Source organism: Myotis lucifugus, unplaced genomic scaffold, assembly GCF_000147115.1.
Source record: "Myotis lucifugus unplaced genomic scaffold, Myoluc2.0 scaffold_153, whole genome shotgun sequence".
NCBI classification, from domain to species: Eukaryota; Metazoa; Chordata; class Mammalia; order Chiroptera; family Vespertilionidae; genus Myotis; species Myotis lucifugus.
In genome coordinates this window covers 2,931,103-2,946,972 of record NW_005871201.1, presented here as the reverse complement: position 1 = coordinate 2,946,972, position 15,870 = coordinate 2,931,103, and the positions used below count along the sequence as shown (strand labels likewise).

The 15,870-nt window shown below is 43.0% G+C and overlaps 1 protein-coding gene across 5 annotated transcripts in view; it reads right to left on the bottom strand.

The window, feature by feature from the left end:
- The window catches only part of MARCH6 (membrane associated ring-CH-type finger 6), a 68,327-nt gene extending 52,830 nt beyond the window's left edge, over window positions 1–15,497 (bottom strand). For 2 of the 5 annotated variants that reach the window (XM_023759374.1, XM_023759376.1), the window contains exon 1: window positions 15,087–15,490. In XM_023759374.1, coding sequence (XP_023615142.1) covers window positions 15,087–15,122 — 36 coding nt within the window. In that variant the 5' untranslated portion in view covers window positions 15,123–15,490. Of the gene's footprint in view, window positions 1–15,086 lie in introns of all 5 variants that reach the window. The other 3 variants (XM_023759378.1, XM_023759377.1, XM_023759375.1) reach the window with 3 other exon arrangements.
- Between the last annotated feature and the right edge of the window lie 373 nt (window positions 15,498–15,870).

The following is a 15,870-nucleotide window of genomic DNA, read 5'->3' as shown; positions in this document are numbered from 1 at the left end:
ATTTCCCCAAAAAAACCGGGAAAAGGAACTCCCTTTTGCCCCTGGGTTCCCCCTTTCTTGGGAATATTTCCCAAAGAAACCAGAAACACCCAATCAGAGAAGGTATATTTGCACTCTTGTGTTTTATGGGGCACCACTTCTCCATAGCTAAGATCTGGAAACAGCCTAAGTGCCCATCAGTAGGATGAATAGATAACAAAACTGGGTACATCTACACGATGGAATACTATGCTGCAGTAAAAAAAGAAGGAATTCTTTCCATTTGCAACAGCATGGATGGAACTGGAGAGCTTTATGCTAAGTGAAATAAGCCAGTCAATGAAGGAAAAATACCACATGATCTCACTCATTCATGGATAATAAAGACCATTACAACCTTTTGAACTATTAATAGATACAGAGGCAGAGCTGCCTCAAATTGATTGTCAAACTGCAGTGGGAAGCCCAGAGAGGGTTGGGGGGCAGAAGGGAGGGGAGTAAGAGATCAACCGAAGGACTTGTATGCATGCATATAAGCATAACTAATGGACATAAGACACTGGGGGGTAAGGGAGGGCAGGGGATTGTCATGGGCAGGGGGGGGGGGGGAGGACACATATGTAATACCGTTTGTAATACTTATTATAATATTTTTTTTTAAAAAAAGAATAAAAAAAAAAGAAAAGAAAAAAAAGAACATAAACACACAGCCCATGCACATAGACAACAGAGTGGTGAAGGTCAGGGGAGGGGTGGTGGGGGCTGGATGGAGGTAGGCAAAGGAGGTGGGGGAGAATGGGAGACATCTGTAATAGTGTCATCGACAACAACAACAAAAAAGAATATAAAAAGGATCTAACACCATAAAACTAAAAGTCAAAATAAAATCAACAGTTTACACTCTGTATCTAAGGACTTAACATAGTAATAACAGTGGCAGCAGGGACTTCCCTTTAGCTTTACCTCACTCTACCAGAGGTGGAGAGAGAAAGACACCAGTGAGCACATGCGATTGGGGGTAAGGGAGGAATACCCCAAGACCAAGATGGCAGGCCAGGGAGAGGCGAGCCAGAGGCCACCGTAAGAAGCCACAGGGGCACAGGGCTACTGGTCGCAGTTACAGAGCAGCAGGTCATCCCTCACCCTCCCAACCATCACCCCAAGTAGCTCTTGGGAACATTGGACCACCCCTCGTGAGAAGACATCTATTCTTCTCCAAAGGGGTAGCCTGATACATAGGGAGAAGTAATCACACAGAAGGAATCACAACAGATCGTTCAAGCTCTTACTCACTCCTCAATGCTCCTCCTGCAGGATCACCAACCAAAACCTGGTTGCAACTTTCATTTAGACCATCTTCTCTAGGATCTGCTGGGGTCAAGTGCCAACCCCAAGTGGGCAATCTGAGGGGCAACAGGCAGCGTGTACAAGGGACAGGAATTTAACGCAACCTTTTGATCTACTCACACAGGGAACTCCTTAATGCAGAATAACTGCAATCCAAGCACATCACTAATGGACTTAAAGGGCCGCTGGCATAGGCTGAAACGCCACTTGTCGAAGTTGAGGGATACTGAGCACTCAACACAACCTAAATAGTTAGCACACAAGTTCCTTCGGTTATCAATATGCCAGCCAAATTACTCTGCAAGTGAAATGCCACACATCGCCACCCATAGCAATCCTGTCCCTGCCGGAGTCAGTGGAGTTGTCTAGACTAAGTCAAATAGCAGACTCCATTGCGGTGCCTTTCAGTTCACCTTTGGAACCAGACCCCAGCTACCACCACCTAATGGGCTTTGGTTTCTTGGAAGCTGCCAGTGGATCACGGGAATAATGCTGGCTGTTTGCATCATTTATAGTCAAAACTACCCGAGATCTGTATCTCTTCAAACCTCTTACTTTCTTTCACCTGCATCCTTGTTATTTAAAGTATTCTTGGCAAAAAGCTTTCACTCTGGTCTGTCCTGCACTAAGACTTTGAACTTCAGTGGTGCAATAGGAACAAACACCCTAGGCATCCCATCTAATCAGCCTCCGCAAAGTTCGACACAAAAAACAGAACCATGGCCCTGACCAGTTTGGCTCAGTGGCCAGAGCGTCGGCCTGTGAACTGAAGAGTCCCAGGTTCGATTCCGGTCAAGGGCATGTACCTTGGTTGCGGGCACATCCCCAGTAGCGGGTGTGCAGGAGGCAGCTAATGGATGTTTCTAACTCTCTATCCCTCTCCTTTCCTCTCTGTAAAAAATCAATAAAATATATTTAAAAAAAAAAAAAAAACAGAACCATGCTCGCATTCCAGGATACCTAGCGGCAGCATCCAGGCAGCTCGCGCCCTGCTTTGAGCACTCTAATTTTCTCCAAGTACACACTTCAACACCAGAAACTGCTAAGAGCCAGGAGAGCACAGAGGCAGGGGGCGGGGATGGGGACCAAGGCTCCTCAGCCATGGACCCGTGCCAGCAATCCAAGCTTGGCAATTTAACTGCACCAAATTCAATATCCTGCACTGAAGCCGGAATTACCCCAACTGCCAGCACCAGATTTGCCGTTCTTCCTTAAAATATTTCAAGTGGCCTGGCTGGTGTGCCTCAGTGGTTGAGCTTAGACCTATGAACCAAAAGGTCACAGTTTGATTCCCAATCAGGGCATATGCCCGGGTTGTGAGCTCGATCCCCAGTGTGGGGTGTGCAGGAGGCAGCCAATCAATGACTCTCTTATCATTGATGTTTCTATCTCTCTTGTCCTCTCCCTCCCTCTCTGAAATCAATAAATATATTTTTTAAACAAAGATTTAAAATGGACTCATTCCAATTACAGGATATCAAAGGAATCCAGTATTGCTTTCCACCATTGTAATTTGCACATCTGCTGACCTTCCTTGATTGGGATAGTTGATTATTGGGCTCCCTCTATGGAACCGAAACTGATCCCCTATTACCTGGATTCCCGATCACCATAAGGCACTACGGACTTCCATCTGAAGTAGCTGATAGGACCATGGGACGCTCCATCACCAGAGCTGCTGGTGCCTGTGGGCTTGGATTAGGTCTGGAATTATCAGTTATCCAGGTGGAAGCAGAACAGGCACTCAAAGCCATTCTCAACATGACCCAACCAGCCACAGTATTTGGATGCCCAGGGGTTAACTTCAGCGATAGGCCCATGCTACTACTACAAGATTGGCAATGTAGGGTGGGGTGGGTACAAATGTGGGTGAGCCAGTCAAACATGGGGCCAAGCGGTTCCCTTGTCCTGTTTCTCCAGCCAGCTCTCAGGCAACTGTGGATGTAGGAAGTAGAGCACTGCAGTGACAGTGTAGCAAGGGGTGTCTTGTAGGCAGAGCACAGTGCAAAGGAAGCCAGCAGGACACTGTGGTCACTGGAATTTGAGTCTCCACATAGCCCTCCATAAACATGGTAAACGACCACAAATGCATCAATGGATTGGGATAGAGCAGGGATTATCCTTGTTGGCACACTATAGCCAGCAGGATGCAAGGACTATACTAAGAGCAATATCCACATGGGTGTGAACCATATTCTGGTGGGCTCCTCCTCTGATATGGACCAGCCCCCATGAGGGCAATCCAGCCCCAGGAGGTTGGAAGGAATTGTGGCAAGGATCATCAGTGGCCAGCTTGGAGGAAAGAGGGTGGATACTCTGAATCTCCACTTAAGGGGACTGAGAACACACTTGAATAAGAGGAGACACCGATTTTTCAGAAGACTCAATCCTTCTGAATAAGCAAACACAATAAATCTAAATCAAGCCCCCCAGACACTGCTTGAGTCCAGCGTAGAGAACTGGGACTCAACCAGCCTCTGCAAGGTCAAAACTATTTCCATTTTAACAGTAAGACATTGTCTGTCTTTTACTGTCATTGTCTTGCCAATGTACAGTGGAGTATTCCAGATGCTACATGAGACAACTGATTGAAGCCATAGATGAAAAAAATTCAGCTGCCTCCCAAGGACTCCCGGACTGCGAGAGGGTGCAGGCTGGGCTGACGGACCCTCCCCCCCACCCTCACCATGAGTGCACAATTTTCGTGCACCAGGCCTCTAGTCTTTTACATAATTATAAAACAAAATTATATCAAAATGGAAAATAGGCAACCCCTAAATAAAAACATACTATGTATATCAAGCTTAACCACAGAAGGGAATTATTCTAGAGACTTTAAAACAATAATCTGATCAATCATACATCCCTAGTAGGCTGTATCTATATCCTAAGCTAGAAGGAACTGCAAGCAGAATTCAGTAATCATGGACTAATAACAACATTGACAGTCATTTCAAAACTCGGAGGATAAAGACAATAAGCAGTATGATAGTGGTATTGTGATTACATGTTTAAGAAGTTATTTCTTAGAATATATATGTATTTACAGATGAAAAGATAACATGTCTGAGATTTGCTTTAAAATAATCCAGTCGGAGGGGAGGCGGGGAGAGGAAGGTGAGATGAAAGAATTATCGGACATATGCTTGAATCTGTTGAATCTACATGCTGGTTAATGAAGGTTTATTAAATTAGTCTATTTTGTAAGTGTAAGAAATTTTACATAAAACTTTTTTTTAAATAAGCAAAGGTTAAGTATGCAATCTGCAAATATCACAGCTGAACTCTTATTTTACTAACACTACTAAGTCCAATTTTATCAATGAAGTTCTTTAGCAAGAGGGCTGAGCATTTGATTTATATAACACACGCAATTTTGACAATTCATGTTAGGAATTTTCTTATTTCACTGGTCATGTTTTTTAAAATGTGATAAAAATTTTCACTGGCTATATCTTCATCAGGGAAGAAAGCAGAATCAGGTTTAAATAATACCTGTCTCAACATTCCTAAAAGCCTATTTCTGCGCAACCAACAACCCAATTCTAATTTAAAATCATTTAATCTAAGTGTCTCAAATATGGAATTTGTTCTAAAGAACAATATCACAAATCTCTTTGGCAGTATCGACTGTTTTTCCCCCACATGTTGTGACTGAGTTTTGTTCAAGAGCACTTTATATATAAATATTCCCCTAAATGGAAAGGCAAAGATTGTTGGTGTAAATCAAATAGAATAGTGCTAAGCCCTAGCTATAAAATACTTGTAAGGCAAACATGCGGCTGTTTAGCAGGCCCTGAGCCCTGCTTAGACTGTGTCATGGGCATTTCCACACCTTATTAGGGAACTAGAGGCTAGGAAAAGCTGCTGAAAAGAGGCTGCACCTGCTCTTGCTCTATACAGCAAGCTGAATTTCTTTAGCTAATCTGTGTGTAATCTAGAAGGAAGGGAAGCTTCTTCCTGCCATTCCAAGTTCCAGAAGAAAAATCTGAAACAAGGCATAAATATGCAGAACTAAACATCTATTCTGTAAGATACATAAAACTATTGCTACCTTTGGTGGGTCAGGGTTGGGAAAAAGAAGTCCTTTCCTTATTTTACATGTGTAATATCTATAGTATATATTGTGTATTATTTTACTAATACCTTACTTTTAAAACCAATAGTTTCCTATATAGTTATGTTCAAAAACATGTACAAGATTGTTCATAGCAGCACTATTCACAATAATACCTCTGAAGTGGAAACTACCATTCACACAATACTATATAGCATGAGAATAAACCAACTAAAATAACAAACAACAATTTGGATTTATCACACAAAGAATAACTACTATACAAATCCACATTTAAAAAGTTCAAAAACAGGAAAGACTAAGATATATCATTAGAAGTCAGAATAGTGGTTACCTCTAGGGGAAGGAGGCAGTAAAGACTACAAGAGAGAGGACTGAAGGCTCCAGAACAAAATGAAACAGACGTACTTCTTCCTATTCTTCCTGCCAGGTACAGCTAAAAACCCAGGATATCCTATATAATAAAAGCCTAATATGCAAATCAACTAAACAGTGGTGGAACAACTGGTCATTTATGAAGTGCACTGACCACCAGGGGGCAGACGCTCAACATAGGAGCTGCCCCCAGCCCACAGGCCCCAGGCCAGCCAAGGTAGGTGCCAGCAGGGGGGGGCCCCCCCAGATCGCCCCGCCGATTGCCCCACCGATCACCCCAGAGAGGGAGGCAACCGGTGGCAGCAGTGGGGGGCAGGGCCGGCGAGCGGGCGGCACCAGGCCAGCCAAAGCAGGTGTCAGCAGGGGCCCGCCTGATCGCCCCACTGCTCATCCCACAGATTGGCCCTGATTGGCAGTCAGGCCTAGGTTTCCCTACCCGTGTACAAATTCCGTGCACCGAGCATCTAGTTATAAATAAAACAAACATAAGAAGACTCTAAAAGGTAAAGAGAAGGCAGACCAGCAAGGGAGCTGGGGACCCAGTACCAGTTAGTTCTCTGGGTTTGTGTTTTGCTTCGTAAATCCTGGACTGATGGTGGAGGTGGAATAAGCTAGTGTTTCTATTCTAGAAACACCGATGAGAACAGACAGAAAATACCCCCCTAAAAAAGCCTGCTCTCTCTAGCCAGAGGACCAGGAAAGGGGCCACCTAGCAAGACAGAAAATCTTCAGACAATAACTGCTGCTGTACCCCATCCAAACACCACCAAAAAAGAAGAAAAAATGTGGTCCTAACATCACCTCTATCAGCCAAGATTGAGTTAAGAGTAGACTTAGATTAGTTAACTCTATTTCAATTACTGAGACCCAACTAAGTTATCAATCACGTTAATGAGGGAATGAGGATTTAAACCTAACCCCCAATCCAGACAGTGCTCCTTTCCACTTTATTTACTTCCTCCACAACCACCCTGGTTGTGCGATCAAGTTTTCTTGAATTTTTTCCCCACAATTTAGTGTCAGTATTCTTTATATTTTTACTATCTACTCCAACTTTATTTTATGTCCCCAAATACATTGCACTATTGAAATAAGAATAAAAATAACTAGGTAATACAGCAGCTAATTAAAAAGCAGTTTTTTTCACCCTTGTTGGATGGTTCAGTTAGTTGATATTTCCATACACCAAAAGGTTCAATCCCAGTCAAGGCAGGCAGGTACAGGAGGCAACCAATTGATGTTTCTCTCTCACAAAGATGTTTCTCTCTCTCCCTGCTTCCTGTCTCTCTTAAATCAATTTATATATATATATATAAAAAATCTCCCCTCAGGTGAGGATTTTTTATGTTTTTATTTTAATTTTATTTTTTTAGGGAGAGGGAGAGATAGAAACATAAATGATGAGAGAGAATCATGGATCAGCTGCCTCCTGCACGGCCCCTATTGTGGATTGAGCTCACAAGCCCGAGCATGTGCCCTGACAGGAACTGGAATCAAACTTGCAACCTATTGGTTACTGGGTCGATGCTCAACAGCTGAGCCACACCTGCCCGGCTAGGGTGAGGATTTTTTTTAAAAAGCAGTTTTATCACTAACAAAGCTGGACAGTTTCACATTTTACTAAATTCTCTCTTTGTGAATTATCTTTTAAAGTCTTTTGTCCAGCTTACTAATTGAGGTCTTAACAAGAAAAGTCTTCCCCCACCCCCTCCCAGAAATCAGAAAAACATTTGAATAGATACTTTACCAAAAGGTACAGAAATGAAAAATTGCTGAAGTCATTAGGGAAATGCAAATTAAATCACAATAAAATGGTGATGGCTGGCTTGCCAAAACCGGTTTGGTTCAGTGGATAGAGCGTCAGCCTGCGGACTGAAGGGTCCCAGGTTCGATTCCGGTCAAGGGCATGTACCTGGGTTGTGGGCACATCCCCAGTGGGAGATGTGCAGGAGGCAGCTGATCGATGTTTCTCTCTCATCGATGTTTCTAACTCTCTATCTCTCTCCCTTCCTCTCTGTAAAAAATCAATAAAATATATTTTTAAAAAAATCTTTAAAAAAAATGGTGATGGCTGTACAACGTGACTGTATTTGATGTCATTGAATTATACACTTAAAATGGATCATATAGTAAATCTTATGTATATTTTACCACAATAAAAATCTTTTAATCATAGTAGGCAACACTATATACCTATTAAAATGACAAAAAGAAAAACATACTCTTAGCATAGGAACCAGCAATCCTATTCCTAGGTATTTATCCTAGTAAAATGAAAATGTATGTTAACACAAAAATCTGTATGAATACAGTGTATTCTGGAAACAAAGGGCCCAAACATTCTACACCTAGGGAATGGGTAAACAAACTGTGGCACATCCCTATAAGAAAACACTAAGCAATAAAAAGGAATGAACTACTGATACATGCAACAATGTGAATAAATCTCAAAAGCATTTTGTTAAGTAAAAGAAGCCAGTCTAAAAAAGCTACATACTGTATGGTTCCACTTATGACATTCTGGAAGAGGAAAAACTATACAGACAAACAGATCAGTGGCTGCCAGGTCTAGACTGAACTGTGTTGTTTCTCCCACCGCTACAAAAATTCATTATGTTGAAATCCTGACACCCTGATACCTCAGAATGACTGTATTTGAAATCAAGGTCTTTAAGAGAGGTAATTAAGTTTAAAAATGAGGTCATTAGGTTGGGTCCTGACCCAATATGATTGGTGCCTTTATAAAAAGAGGAGATTAGAACACAGACACACACAGAAGGAAAACCACGTGAAGACAAGGATAACACAAAAAGTCTGCAAGCCAAGAACAGGAGTTTCAGAAGAACCCAATCCTGCTATACCAGTGGTCGGCAAACTCATTAGTCAACAGAGCCAAATATCAACAGTACAACGATTGAAATTTCTTTTGAGAGCCAAATTTCTTAAACTTAAACTATATAGGTAGGTACATTGTTATTAACTTAATTAGGGTACTCCGAAGGCTTAGGAAGAGCCACACTCAAGGGGCCAAAGAACCGCATGTGGCTCGAGAGCCGCAGTTTGCCGACCACGGTGCTATACCATTTTCTGTTTTTTATTTATTCTTTATTGAATTTACTGGGGTGACATTGGTTAATAAAATTATATAGGTTTCAGGTGTACAATTCTATAATACATCTTTTCTATACTGTATTGTGTGTTCACACCCCAAGTCAAGCCTCCTTCCATCACCATTTATTCCCCTTTATCTTCTACATTCCCCCACCCCCCTTCCCCTCTGAAAATCACCATACTGTTGTCTGTGTCTATGTGGGGGTTTGTTTTGTTTTACTTAATCCCTTCACCTTTTTCACCCAGCCTCCCAACCACACTCCCCTTCAGACAACTGTCATTCTGTTATCTGTATCTAAGAAGCTGTTTGCTAGTTTATTTTGTTCACTAGATTGCATATATACATGAAACCATATGGTATTGCCTTTCTCTGGCTTATTTCACGCTCCAGGTCCACCCATGCTGTCCCTAAAGGTAAAATTTCCTTATTTTTAAATTTAAGCCGATTAATTTTTAAATAACATTTTCCATTGTATAAATGTGCAACAGCTTTTATTCACTCAGTTACTGATGAGCTCTCTTAGACTGCTTCCAAATTTTGGCTATCTATACTAATAATAGCCTAGGTGGCGTCATGCCCTCACGCATCACGCCCTATGTCGTCACAAGATGGCTGCACACACAGAGGAGGCGGGGCCCAGTGGCCGCTCCACAGGGTGAGGCCTGGGGGTCCCGTGGCTCCTCGCGATGCAGAGGAGGCTGGAGGCTGGTCTCGGCAGGGGAGGGCAGTTGTGGGTGATCAGGCCGACAGGGGAGGGCTATTGGGGGCAATCAGGCCAGCAGGGGAGCAGTTAGACATCAATCAGGCTGGCAGGGGAGCAGTTAGGGGCAATCAGGCAGGCAGGCAGGTGAGTGGTTAGGAGCCAGCAGTCCCAGATTGTGAAAGGGATGTCTGACTGCCGGTTTAGGCCCGAACCCACAGGAATCAGGCCTAAACCGGCAGTCGGACATCCCCCGAGGGGTTACAGATTGGAGAGGGTGCAGGCCAGGCTGAGAGACAACCCCCCCCCCCCCAGGTGCACGAATTTCATGCACTGGGCCTCTGTTGAAAATAACACAGCAATGAACATAGGGGTGGCATATATACTTTTGAATATGTGTTCAGTTTTTTTAGGACATTTTCCCAGAAGAGAAATCACGGGTTCCCCCCATTTTTCCTCGATCTCAAACTTAGAGCCCCCAGAAGTGTAAGAAAATTAACTTCTCCTACTTAACCCATCCAGTTTGTGGTTCTTTTTTATGGCAACCCTTGCAAATTAATAAAATTTTTGAAACTGAACTTTTTTCTTCCCTTTCACAGGGGAGGAAACTACCCTAGAAACCAATGAATTTTTTTTTTTTAAACCCCCCCAGAGGAATTTTTTTCCATTGCTTTTTTTTTTTTTTCGGGGGGGGGGGGGGCGGGGAGGGAGGGAGGGAAACATCCGATGTGAGAGAGAGACATCAACTGGTTGCCTCCCACACATGCCCCAACCAGGGCAGGAATGGAACCTACAACCCAGGTACGTGCCCTTGACTAGGAATCAAACTCAAGACCCTTCAGTGCGAGGGCCGATACTCTAACCACTTAGGCACCAGCCAGTGCGAAATCAATCATTTTTAAATGCTCCTCTCCCCTATATCTACATCACCTTATTATTCATTATTCTATTAATTCTACCCTGACCTGTTTCTTTTCTTATTCTCTCTATTCCCACTTCCTTAATTTAAATACCTACACAGGCAAACCTTGTTTTACTGCACTTTGTTTTATTGTGCTTCAAAGTGAAGGCAAGAACATCCACCAGCAAAAATATTATAATTCTCTTTATTGCAAGACTCACTCTATTGCAATGGTCTGGAAGAGATCTCACAATATCTCCAAGAGATGCCTATAATATCTTGCCTAGTTCATTGCAACAGCATTCTAAAATATAGTTTGAATAACAGGTTTTCCTTGGGGTCTTACTTCCTGCCCCCTTTTTAAGAACCCTTTCCCTTCTACCTGCATTATACTAAAAATAAGCAATCTTCATGTTCTTACAGGAGAAAAGAGAAACCCACTAAAATCAGCCTGTCTGGAAGAGAAGGCTGGGGTAGCCCCGTATTAATCACTCAGAGCATTCCAACCTAGAAGGTATTCAACAATGTAACAGACAACTTAGGATGTCTGCCCAGATCAAGAATGGACACAGTCAGCCATGATTTTATTCTTTTTTTTTAACTGAGATATAACTAACATATTACATTAGTTTCAAATGTACAACATAAAGATTCAATATATGTAGATGTTGTAGGATAAGTCTAGTTAAATGCATCACCACAGTTACAAATTACTTTTCTTGTTCTGAGAACTTTTAAGATCTCAAAAACTTTCAAATATATAGTATAGTATTATTAACTATAATCACCATACTGTACATTACATCCCCAGGATTTATTCATAACTGGAAGTCTGTATCTTTGGACATGATTTTTATTCTTACGTTATCTTTCTGATCCAGCTACCTGGATCGTAGGTAGGCACCTGACCCAAGATGGGCCAATCAGATTCTAGCTCCCAGAAATTTGGGTTTAAGAGTTGATCAGGAAATAGGGTATATTCAGGGGAGTAGCCAATTGTCTTGCCTCTGCTTAAAACCCTCCCATGACTCCCTACCTCACAAAAGTAAGTCACCTAAGTCCTACTTACTCACTCACCTCGACATTCCTCACTGGCCCCATGATCTCTCTGACCTCATATTTTACTTATTCTTCCCTCAACTAATTTACTGGCCCTCCTGGTTATTTCTTGAAAATTCCTGGCATTTTCCCAACTTAGAGATTTCACACTGGCTGTTCACTCTGTCCAGACTGCTCTATCCACAGAGCATTTATTTGCACATATAATTCCCTCTCTTCTTTTACTCCTTTTCAATGGGCAGGACACATATTTAAAATTGCAACCCATTGCCCTAACCGGTTTGGCTCAGTGGATAGAGCGTCGGCCTGCGGACTGAAGGGTCCCAGGTTCGATTCTGGTCAAGGGCATGTACCTTGGTTGCGGGCACATCCCCAGTGGGGGGCGTGCAGGAGGCAGCTGATCGACGTTTCTCTCTCATCGATGTTTCTAACTCTCTATCCCTCTCCCTTCCTCTCTGTAAAAAATCAATAAAATATATTTAAAAAATAAAAAATAAAATAAAATAAAATTGCAACCCATCTTCATATCCTGGCACTCCTTATTCCCTCCTGATTTACTGTTCTCCACAGCGTTTATAACCTTCTAGTTATGCCATATAATTTCTTACATATGATTTTGTTATTTTGTTATTTTGTGTGTGTTGTTGTTTCGTTTTTTGTTGTTCTTTGGTTTGTTGTTTTTTTTTGGGGGGCGGGGGGGAATGTCCTTGGATTTTGTGTATTTGGTTCTCTGCCTAGCCCAAGTACATAAAATAGTGTGCCTGGCTTGTAGCAGGTGCTCAATAAAACTCTGTCAAATAAGTGCATATCTGCTTGATTATAAGCATGCCCAAACAGTGAAAGTCGATCTACGGTAAGAAGAATGAAGCAGACATGTCTGGAAGCACAAATGGAAAACCATGTGGTTCTAGAGAGACAATAACTAGCTATCTGGTTCTGACAACTTATCCACTTAACTCATCCAAGTCACCTCAAGTTTTCCCAAAGTAAATACAGAACAGGACCAATTGCAATACACTTCAGCTTCATACCTCCCCAATGACTATGTTTCATAACGCATTAAGAACAACTGCTTTGGCCCTGGCCGATTTTTCTCAGTAGTTAGAGAATCAAAGGGTTCCAGGTACAATTCCCAGTCAAGCACTACCTCAGTTCAATCCACTGTCTGGGTATAAACGGAAGCAACTAATCAATGTTTCTTTCTCTCATCAATATTTCTCTCTCTCTCCTCCGCCTCCCTCCCCTTCATTCTCTCTAAAAAAAATGGAACAATATCCTCAGGTGAGGGTTTAAAAAAAGAACAATTGCCGAAACCGGTTTGGCTCAGTGGATAGAGCGTCGGCCTGCGGACTGAAAGGTCCCAGGTTCGATTCCGGTCAAGGGCATGTACCTGGGTTGCGGGCACATCCCCAGTGGGAGATGCGCAGGAGGCAGCTGGTCGATGTTTCTCTCTCATCGATGTTTCTAACTCTCTATCTCTCTCCCTTCCTCTCTGTAAAAAATCAATAAAATATATTTAAAAATAAATAAATAAATAAATAAAAATAAAAAAAGAACAATTGCTTTGGCATTTTGTTTAAAAAAAAAACACAGCACTGATAAGATTGTTTTTTATGTTCTGCTAGCATAAGGAATAATTTAGCAAAATGAAAAAAAAAAAATCAGTTCTATGTACCACTGGGCTGAAATGAGAGCAGTCTACCATATGAGAGTTACATACATCAATACTAGCTTGCAACATCTATCCCAATAGCGTGGTGCTTTTTCCTGCCCGGCAGGTGTGGTTCAGTAGTTAAGGGTCAACCTATGAACCAGGTGGTCTCTCTTCATTCCCTGTCAGGGAACATGCAGGGGTTTCAGGCTCCATTCCCAGTGAGGGGCATGCAAGAGACAGCAGATCAATGATTCTCTCTCATCATTGATGTTTCTATCTCTCTCCCTCTCCCTTTCCCTCTGTGAAACCAATTTAAATAAATAAGAAAAGGAAGGAAGGAAGGAAGGAAGGAAGGAAGGAAGGAAGGAAGGAAGGAAGGAAGGAAAAGGAAGGAAAGAAAGAAAAGGAAGGAAAGAAAGAAAGATCCCCCCCCCCGCACTCCCACCTTGCACTGCAGGATCAGACTCCTAATCCTAAAATGAGGAAGCTGCATATCTAGCCTCCCCCAGCTCTGAAGTTTAAAGATGTGATGATGGATAACAGTTTATGTAATACATCTGCACTCATACAAACATAAGAATGACTCACCCATCCTCTGTATTATGAAAATAGGTTATAAACCTGTTGATATTACAAAAATAAAATTTAACACACTAAACACTTTTGAGATCTCTAAAATCTAGTAAATAATATGAAAGGGCAAAATCCATTTGGCAAATAATCAATTTTCTAACAGAATTCAGTACTGCTTACTATAAATACAAAACATTCTGAGCATTATAACATCATATATGGTGCCACTAGAGGCAAGCAAATGCTATTTTTAAAAGAGAAGAGTTACACTGTTTGCAAGGTTGATATTTTAGTAGCATTCTTATTCTCTTTGTTCAGATTAACATATTCAAAATAGAAAAGTAAACATCATCATCAGTGTTTTAATAAGGGGTGACAGATCAAAATATTTTAAAATTTTCTTTGTTTAGCCACATTTTCCAAATCTACTAAAAGATGATTTCTTTTGTAATCAGGTAAGAACCCAATCCATTTTCTTAATATAAAAAATTATCTGTAATTTATTTAGCAAATAGAACAGTTGTTTGCAAGTTTTTTGCACCTTGACTAGCATTTTTACCATGACATTCTTTCCTTCCAGTGTTTTTTCCAAGTTCAGTTTAAATTCATTTTGAAAATTTCATAAGATTTCCAATTTATAATTTCGCAAAAGTAGGCAAGAGAAGTATTAAAATTCATTTTCACTTAATGACTGGCAGCTTCATAAAGCAAATACAAAATAAAGCTCAATCAAACTACTAAGGCCTGATAAAAGGAAAACTCTATAACCAGAATATCTAGGCTTCAAACCTGTCTCTTCCTGGGTGTGCAATTTGAAAGCCCTATTAAAATGCCCAAGCCCGGATTTCCCCGTCTATAAAAGAGAATGCCTGCCTCCCCCACATAGCTCCTGTGAAGATCAAATGTGGGTGCCTGCGAGTGTGCTGGGTAAACCGCGCTGTCACATGCAATGTTACCACAGAGGAGGTCCTCGCTGATTATCAAAGGAAAGACTTCTTTTAAAGGAAGGTAAGCCGAGTTCTAGCAACTCGTGACATACTTAAGACAATGTCAAACTTTGTAGCGCTCCTGATTCCAGGCCATGACAGCGCTCCCGGATCTTCACCTAAAACCACCGAGATCGCAGTTCATCAGGTGGAAAGCTGTTCCTCATGTCCCCACATACGTATGCCCAAAACATAAGTGTATCGTCACCCACAACCAAAACATCAAGAAACAGGGTGATTTAGGCATTTCCTCTAGACATTTTCTAAATTGACCGACTCTTTAAAAAATATATATATATAAAACTGCTTAAAAAGAACCTACCATATTCGGTCTCCGGGTAAACAAACGCGTTTCCATCACCGGATGTTTCTGCCTATGTATTCCGTGTACAAAGCTCAGCTCGAGCCGAAGCCGTCACATCCCAAACACACGCGCACGCCGAGCCCGGGCCCTGGTGTCAGGGGCTAAACACCGGATAAACCACCGCAAAACAAAACCATCCTAACGAGCCGGCCTCCCCGAACGGCCTCGCTCGCGGGGCCTTCCTCTTCCTCGTTTTTGTAAACATACTCGACGGGGACCAGCGGGCGGAGGGCAAGGGTTTTAAACCGGGGTCAGTCGAGTTCACGCCACTCGGCCGTCACCTGGCGGGGTATTTTTCGCCAAGTTTCAGAGGCAACAAAGAAGTTTTGTCGCGAGGGAGGCAGGGCCGGCACAGCGATGGGCACCACGACAGAAAAGAAAGACAAAAACCGAGTGAGGGGAGGCCGTGGGAAACGCCCCCACACTCGGAGTCGCCGCTGCGGCCGCGTCCCCGCCGGCCCGGGCCTGGCGGGAGGTAGGGGGCGGGGAGGCAGACCAGCCTGGGTCCCGCAGCCCAGACGCCCCCGGCCCCCGCAGCGTCCGGACCTCCGCGCGCGGGCGGGATACGGGCGGGGGGCGCCGAGGGTTCACCTTCCCCCGTCGGCCGCGTCCCACCGCCCCTCGCGCCGACTGCTCCGCGGGCCAACGCCTCGGGCGCCGGCCCCGCGGCGGGCCCTCGCGCGCCCCCGTCCCGAGGGAAGGCGCCCCGCCGCACTTCCTCGAGCGCTCTAACTGGGTGCGG